Here is an 8,550-nt window from a genome sequence, read left to right as displayed (position 1 = left end):
CGAGTAACCCCCCGCCGCCCTGTGTGTACATCTCCACTACCTACACATCAGCCGAGCGGGAGCTCTCGGTGTGAGCCAGGGACACTCGCTTTCCTTTCTGTCCCCGCGTCTTGACGTGAAGAATATCAGTTGCTAAACTGTTGCCTAATCAAGTCAGGCGTGACACAACAGCTAACTTGTTTCAGAGAACGAGTGTCCTGTAGGAAATCAATTTTCCTCCTGGTAACAGCATTTGAGAAGCTGCAAGGCAGCAGAAAATGGCTCGGGAATGATGTGGGATGTCAGAAAGCTTAAGGTCAACCAGCGTGCACAGAGGTTGTGAACTGTAATTGCTCTTAATGCTGTTCAAGATTAACCTCAATGGTTATCGGGGTTTATTGCATCAGCACCAGAGGAAAAGGAATTCATATGAAGAAATAAAACCGAGAGGCACAGTCAGACATCTGCAGCTAAGCTAAAAAGACAAGACTGAAAGTAGCCCTTTGTAATATTAATATTAAACAGGAAAACCCTTAAATAATAGAAATGCACAGCTAGGAAGTATGTCCTGAAATTAAAATATTGGCAGATGAGATGTGAAAGTTCACTGTAGATGGAAAGAATCATCAGCAAAAGAACAAACAAAAAGTAGGAGGAGAACAAATGGATAAAGTTGTTTGAAACTCCCTGAATTGGGAGGGTACCATTAACAGAAATGCTGTTCTCTCTGGAGAATTCCAAAACTAAGGATAAAGTAATGAAGCATTAACTCACACTGGGAACAAGCTGTGCCTTTCCGGAGCAGCTCTGTGAAATGTTCAGCACCTCAGATGTCAGTAACTTCAGAAGGACTCAAACCAGCCTGGAACCGAGATCCGCAGGCATGGGCTAACAAAGTAAACAGAGATCGTATCAGAAAGGCCCAGATGTAATCACGCTTTAAGGCCTGATATTCTTATTCCTACAGTTTCCCCAGCCTTTACAAACCCAGAGAAAATGAGATAGTGCTCTTGATGGCTTAGAGGCAGAGGTACAAAAACTGGGGAAAAAGGCAGGGCAACCTGTTGCATATTTTTCAATAGCAAAATCTAACCTTCATTCCTGTGAAAGATTTCTAAAAGCAGATTTGTTCCTCAGAAATGGTAAAGCATCTACCTTGTTGTTAAGAAAAGGGAATCTATTCAGCTTCCTGAGTACATTTGACATAAGGCTGATTATTTTTGTTATTTGTTTCATGGGGGCTCCTAAGGATCCCCGCAGTAGACTGGAAGCCTACCCTCCTAGGCACTGTCCAGAAGCCCTGCCCCAAGAAAGAGTCTCAGGAAAGCAAACCAGTGGCAAACAGCTCTGCAAAATGGGACTCATCTCCCAGCAGAAATCCTTACACAAGCCTCAGCCCCCTGGTAGGCCCTCCCTTCCCTAAAGTCTGAATAAATAGAGATGCCTTTCAGGATGTCTGGAAGGTCAGTGAGCTGCTTAGGCAGGAGAGCAGCAAGTCAAGGACACTTCCCCCTCTGTGCTTCCCCTCCCTGTGGGCAACCTCCCATTTATTTATTTATTTAATTTTTTACCCTAAAGACAGTCAGATGAGAGTACCTGAGGACATTATAGCAGGGTTTTGTTGGTGCTCATGGTACACTCAGCACTGACTAATAGAAATCCACAACTGACACAATTTCTCAGGCACAAACATTCTTGGTTTCCTCCGGTGCCGCTGCTGACCTTAATTAAAAGTTCACCTAAACTGAAAAATAATTTAATAAACCACCAGAGCTTAAAAATGATTAGCCCAATTAATTATTTTGTAGGCTGGAGAAATAGTTTTACTGTTAAATTAAGACTCCCAGTTTGATTGAGTTATACAGAATTATACACAATTAACTTTGTTGAATGAATCCATCACTGGCAGCCATGGAGACTGATTCAGTGAAAATCGCTGAAATTTCTGCTAGAAATGAGGGGTTCAGTGTCATCTGGAATCAGCCCATTTAAATTAGTTGAATGGTTGAATGTTGCTAAATGGTAAATAATGCCGGGAGGACTTCAGCTGGAAATTATAGGGCTGTTTCTGACTTGTTGGAAAAGAGTAACTGCTAGCTTTCTGAGATTATAGGATTAAACCGTATCAGTACTTTAAATGTGACTCATGAGCAGGGGCTTTCTGAAGAGAATTACATAAATTTCCCAAGGTCTTTCTGAATAACAAATTGTTCCAAATAATTTCCTCATCTTTAATAACTACGGGTGAAATCCTGGCCCCATTGAGGTCAACAGAAAAAGTCCTCTTAATTTCAGTGGGTTCAGGATTTCACCCTCAGACTGGGAAATCTTCAGCTCTTCTGTGCTCACTGGGTGAGGAAGAAGTGAGGAAGTCTCTGCAGCTGGACATGGCATTTTCTACCAACTGGCAATTCGTTGTCCTCACATCTTTGTATTTACCTCACTTAGTGATGAACCAGATTCTACTCTGATGTGCACCAGTATAGATCTACAGTGTATTTTTAGATATCCCTGAACAAAATCTATCTTCTTGTCCAGGCACGCAACCTCAAACATTTCTTGCCGGGTCACAGAAGTAGCGTATGGGGAACTGTGTGATTCTGGGTTGACCACGTGGAAATTTAACTTACCCACACTGCTGCCTCGAGGCAACTATTTGCTTACCTGCACTAAGTTAATTACAATTGACTTTGCTATAATTATTACAGAGTAATCAAGAGTAGGTAACACATACTGTAATTACACAAACAGCTATAAAAAAACCAAAAAACCAAAATACCAAAACCTACATGTCAAAGAAAGCTGGAAAACCACATGGTAAAATCCAATTTAACAGAAGTCACTTTATGACTAAGGGAAGTAGTACAGTCTGTGTTCCCATGTATTTGCACCTTTGGTCCCTTGGGCCACCCACAAATAGCACTCAGCTTTCTTCCAGACCTCTCATCTCACCTCTTCTGGGTGGTTTGTGTTGTGCAGAGCTGTGTGCACCAGCTAGCTAGGTTGCCTACAAGGTTTGGATGGCTGAATGCTGAGTTTTATCTCCTTCTCCCTCAGTGGGGTCACCAATTTTCACAAAGTACATAGGGGGCCTCTCTCCCTCCAAAACTGGCTAAAAAATTAAGAAGAATGACCCAAAAGAGGAAAGTAGAGACCACTGCTGTGTAGGTTCATTTTCTTAGGAAAACTACTAGAAATTAAGTTCTTCCACGGGTGTCCATTTGCATAATTCCCCTGAAGTCTCTTCAGTCACACTGTTTTATATCAGCAGAAGATCTGACCATAAATATTTAAGAATTTCAGCCCTCTTGTTCAGGGCACATGAGGACAGTTTCAGATTTTAAAAGAGCAAAGGAATGAAACAAACGGCTTCACGTTTTTCATGACTCAATCCCTCCAACTCAGCCCATGCTTTGAAGCCCCAGAGTGTGTATAGACTTTTACCTTTGTGCCGACTCTTATTATGAACTGTTTTTCAGGAGTTTATAGTCAGAGCTACAACTCTGTAAAACTGAGCATAATAATTTTGTAACAGATCCTGTCTTGGTCAGCAAACTTCAGCTTCTAGTAGAACTCTCTGAGCTTTGCCTAAAGGTAGTTGAGATCAAGGTACACTCTGTCCATTTGAAGCTGGAATTTTGTGATTGTATAGCTCTAAGGATGAAGATACTCTTGAACTCCTTCTGTGCTTTAAATAATAATATTTCTTTGCTTTCTGATTTTTGTTACTCATTCTTTTTCTTCCTATTCATTCAGTTCCCATTTGCCACAAATTACCAGTTTAAAACTTCAAAGTATACATACATATACACTTTTTTTTCCCTTAAGTTTCATAAAGACCTAGATATTGTGTGATGTGCTAATACTATTATTATTTTTAAATACCAACTTGAAGTTTACCTGAAGTAGAAGTTTTTACTAGTCACCAAATTCTTAAGTGCTTGACTCTAGTGAGAGATTGGGGTAGATGGGGAATGCATACTGAAGCAAGGCAAGAAACACAGTATTATTTCATGTTATACAATATACCTCTAGGAGATATTATTTGCCATTCTAAAGTTGTTGAAAGACTATTATTATTATCTCTTTTTACCTTTCAGCAAAATGATGGTCCAACACTCAGGCCAGGTATCTGCATTAGAAGTCAGCGCCTCCGCAATTGTTCCCACTTTGTCCCCTGCAGGGTCACTGGGGTTTGATGATTTCACAAATTTAACCCCACTGGTGAAAGAGGAACTGAGGTTTGCCATTCAGAATAAGCGTCAGTCCCACAGGATGTCTTCTACATTGGACACGGTGACAGTTTCTGAAAGGCCAATTGAAGCATCAATCATGAAAACAGAGGTATGGCTCTTTAAATAGCATTTCGGCATGAATGATCAATTCTCTAACAAAGTTTCACCACAAGACCAGTAATTATGTCAACTGCAGACAACCCTCACCACCATATTTGATCCTTTTAAACCAGCTGCTTGGCTTTCTGTTCAAGTGCTCTGGGAAACCCTCTGGTATTGCTGATTTCCACTGAGGCCTATAGCTGGCTGTTTTACTTTTGCGTATGAACTAAGGACAGTGTTTTACAGCAATCAGAGCAAGCACTGATCTGGTTTCCCTGCCTACGTGTGGCTGAATTTGGAATAAGTCACTGCAGCTTTGCTTCAGTGAGGACAGTGCAGTAGGACCCTTGTGGGCTACACTGAGGTAGACATGGAAGTGCTATGTCCACACAAGGTTTTTTTACTTTAAGATAGTAGTCTCTGTGAAAACCATTTCTCTTATGAAGTGGAGAAATAGCTTAAGTTAGGGAAATAGCTATGCCTTGGTCCAAGCCTCCACAGGAAACAAGACAAAGCCTGAAGGAACTTGTTAATCACAGAATGTTAGGGATTGGAAGGGACCTCAAAAGATCATCCAGTCCAACCCCCCTGCCAGAGCAGGATCACCTACAGTAGGTCACACAGGAATGCGTCGGTGTTGCCTTTAGTTTGCTGCACTCCCACTGCCTCATTCAGGCCACATCATCCGCTCTGTTTCCTGTGCCCCTTGCTCCTTTTCCTCCTTGGGAAATGGAGGTGTGTGAGTCAAGCCTGAGGAGATGCTTGGCAAGTTTTATTAGCACCGTTGATTCAAAACGAGCCATCACATGGATCACATCCATCCAAACTCCAGTCAGTTTTTTATTGACAGTTCTAATGGAGTTACTACCGTTTTACTGTATGGCATCAGAATCGCATCCTTGTGTCACTCATGACGTGAGCACTGTTGCTTTTAAAAATGTAGAAGTTACCAAAATACAGGTCGAGTATTTACAACATCTTATGGATTGTGTGTATCTGTTCTTATGGAATAGTTTTCTCCCGAAGAGGATGAGAGAAAAAAGCGAAGAAGGGAAAGGAACAAAATTGCTGCTGCAAAGTGTCGAAACAAAAAGAAGGAAAAAACAGAATGTTTGCAGAAAGTAAGTGACTGGCTTGAATTGTTCTTAATCTGTCATCCTGCCAGTATCTGAATAGACCCCACAGAGGCACTGTCATAGTTGGAAATAGAGAAAGATGTCACCCAAAAAGCTCTGTCAACTTGTCAAAACACTAGTTATTAAAAAATGAACATGCTACATATTAAATCAAACCTGGTTGAAACTGAAAAAAAGTAAAAGCATGGTAGGAGTGAAAAGAGATTACTGTTTCAGTGACCAATCTTGTCCATGCGATAATAAGAGTTTGACTGTGTACATTGAACACAAAGAAGTAAAATCTCATTTCATATAACATCCATTGTGGAGACCAAGAGCCTACAAACATGGACAAGTAACCTCTGAGTTCTTTATGAAACAAGTGGCATTGCAGCTTAGCCCTGAATTCTCTGTCCTAAGACCCCAGCAGTGCCTTCACCTGCTCGGTATGATAGAAAACTATATTACAGCAGCATCAGACCTGTCTTTGTTGCTCTGTCCAGGGGTCGGGGGGAAAGCTATGTCCTTACTTTGTTAGCTTAACGTGGGTTTACAGATATGTGACATGATGTTCCAGGGAAGAAGCATAGATAGTTTTCGGTACATTTTTGACCCAAAAAGTTCAGAATAATTTTGCAGAAGGTAGCATCAGCACTTTGGATGCCTGCTCTTGTAAGTCAATATATATCTGAATTTGGCCTTTCAACTTCTGTTACACTCAGTTCAGAAGGTAACTGTCAACATGTTTGGGGTTTTTTTATTTGTGGGTGTTTTTAGGTTTTTTTTTTACTATTAATGATTGGGGGATGTACAGTTTTACCAGTACAGAACACTAAGATCATGCAATTTCTTTCTCTACTAGCCATATGCTTTCCCAATAAAAGACTAACTATCAAATAAACATTGCAATTAAGTATTTGAACTACTCGGTCTAATAGTTGTGTCTGTCCTTTGTGACTAGGAATCCGAAAAGCTGGAAACAATCAATGCAGAATTAAAAGCCCAGATCGAAGAGCTAAAGAATGAGAAGCAGCATTTGATATACATGCTAAATCTGCACAGGCCCACTTGTATAGTTCGGGCACAAAACGGAAGGACACCTGAAGATGAAAGGAATCTTTTTATTCAACAGATCAAAGAAGGCACATTACAAGGTTAAGTGATATGGCAAACATGGAAATATTTACAGTGTTTTTAACAGCTACCAGAATCCAGGAGGATCTGACAAAATGTGTAGGATTCTATTAGTCAAGAGCCTTTAGGAAGGGCAGATTGCTTTCTTAAGCGGAAAGAATAACTTTGGCTTGACAGCGATTCTTCCCTTTGGAAGATCTGGTCTCAATCAAATGGAAGAGTCTTCTGCCTCAAATATAGGTTTTGCACCTGTCATACTTGCTGTTCCTAGGAGCTACAGACAACAGCTACAGAAGTTTTAGCTCTCTGCTAGTATACAGTATCTGCACTCACGACGTTTGTGCTAGAACACTATGACTTCGATGATGCACGTGGTACAGACAGCTGTGCTGGATGGACACTACTTTTCCTTGCTGCTGGAAGGGAAAGCAGAAAGAGGTTTGGAAAGCAGACAGAGTATTTTTAAGGTTTTGAAGTTTCCAGGAGGATAGTTTCTGGCAGAATGTACTGATATGTAATGTTGCAAGGTAACCTAACACACACACACACACACACACACAAACACACAAAAAGTCTTTAGTTTCAACTAAGCTTTGTAATTTTTTTTTTTTTTTTTCACAACACTTGTGTGGGTTTTTCTATGACTCATCTCAGAGACTGAATTTGAAAAGCCTAGTAGGTGCAACAAAGAAATGTTTCTTGCAGAATGTCCACGTAGCTAAGTTTGTATTTTATGAGCTCGAACCCCACCTACTATGCTTTGGGGACTACAATTTTTCCTTGAACTGCTGAAGAGCAGCTTGTACCACCACTTGGTGACTCAGTGAATTCGACCCACTGGAAAAAGGAAATTAACAATGGAGGGATATTGATACAGGTTTTGCCCAATTAAAGAACTGCAAGACAGAATCTCAGGCTCATGAATTTTAAAAAGTTTTTTTAAAAAAATATCCTATAAGCCTTAATTCATGCTATTAACCTCACTCACAGAAGAGGTTCCATGGACTCCAGGGGGTCTGCTTATGCAGATAGCTCTTACAGGCATAAGAGCTTGACAAAGCTTTTTCCATCCTGGTCAGGACTGTTTCCTTTTGCCAGGTGATTCAGAGGGAAGAGTTATGATTGCAGCTACTTTTATTTTACACTTGAGTGACAACTACAGTCAATCAAAAGTGTTACTTAAAATCCAAAGGGGGCAAGAGTTTTGATGTAGTGAATACTTGTTTTTATTTTTTATTAAATACTAACCTTAGATGGTTTTGAACTGTTAGAAGAGCTGCTGGACGAAAGAGTTAGAGCTATGAGTGTTTAAATTCTGATGTTTCTGTGAAATTCTTAGATTGTTTAATCCTATAAAATATACCCTTACAATTTTTTGTAAAAGAAAATATTATCCTTATTTATCACTAATATCATAATGAGTAGTTAATAAATACTGCAAGCAAGATAAAATTGAAAACACAAGTGTTGCGCTGTCTTTTTACTTTTATCTCTTGGTGTTTAATATTATATATTCCTAAACTTCACCAGTTGTAATTGAGGCACCACTATTGAAAACACTTATCCTTCATCTTTTCCACAGATGAGGCACTGACTATCTTGAATGATTAGGTGCAGAGATTGTACCTTCCAAAATTCTGTACCTCAGTCAGTGGTGTCTAGCTGCTCAATGTCATAACTTAAGTGAAGCAGACAATAAGAATGGAGCTTACAGTACATAATATTTTACACCAGTTACACAGTATTGAAATTGTGTTTTTGTTGTAAAGGCTAAACTTAAAGATACCTCAGCCATAAGCTTCTTACCCTGCAAGTCCTGGATGAGTCTATCAGATATCATACCTAACCCTTAAATGACCGTTATATTCTGCAACAGAACTTCTTAGTACATTTTCCTAAGATCTGGATATATTGTAATGTCCTATATCACATTTTAAAGATATGTACTTCATGTATCTGAAAAGTTAATGTATTACAGAAATGAC

The 8,550-nt window shown here is 39.9% G+C and overlaps 1 protein-coding gene across 2 annotated transcripts; it reads left to right on the top strand.

Annotated features, from left to right (window-relative positions):
• Positions 1-4,023: 4,023 nt before the first annotated feature.
• Positions 4,024-7,090, top strand: ATF3 (activating transcription factor 3). 2 transcript variants are annotated; one of them, XM_010165937.1, is made up of 5 exons: positions 4,084-4,122; position 4,163; positions 4,211-4,323; positions 5,330-5,437; positions 6,393-7,090. In XM_010165937.1, the coding sequence occupies exons 1-5, from the start codon at positions 4,084-4,086 to the stop codon at positions 6,588-6,590; spliced, it is 459 nt and encodes a 152-aa protein (XP_010164239.1). In that variant the 3' UTR covers positions 6,591-7,090. The 2 variants fall into 2 exon arrangements, with proteins under 2 accessions (XP_010164238.1, XP_010164239.1); XM_010165936.2 differs by having other exon boundaries at positions 4,024-4,323.
• The last annotated feature ends 1,460 nt before the right edge of the window (positions 7,091-8,550 follow it).

The sequence above is a fragment of the Antrostomus carolinensis genome, unplaced genomic scaffold (assembly GCF_000700745.2).
Source record: "Antrostomus carolinensis isolate BGI_N321 unplaced genomic scaffold, ASM70074v2 scaffold19344, whole genome shotgun sequence".
Classification (NCBI taxonomy): Eukaryota; Metazoa; Chordata; class Aves; order Caprimulgiformes; family Caprimulgidae; genus Antrostomus; species Antrostomus carolinensis.
The sequence above is the reverse complement of the archived record's forward strand: the minus strand, read 5'-3'. Positions and strand labels throughout refer to the sequence as shown.

Coding starts and splice junctions, on each gene's coding strand:
- ATF3 (XM_010165936.2), top strand. CDS start 4,084: ATGATGGTCCAACACTCAGGCCAGGTATCTGCATTAGAAGTCAGCGCC. Junction 4,324..5,329: donor CATCAATCATGAAAACAGAG/GTATGGCTCTTT, acceptor CTTATGGAATAG/TTTTCTCCCGAAGAGGATGA. Junction 5,438..6,392: donor AAACAGAATGTTTGCAGAAA/GTAAGTGACTGG, acceptor CTTTGTGACTAG/GAATCCGAAAAGCTGGAAAC.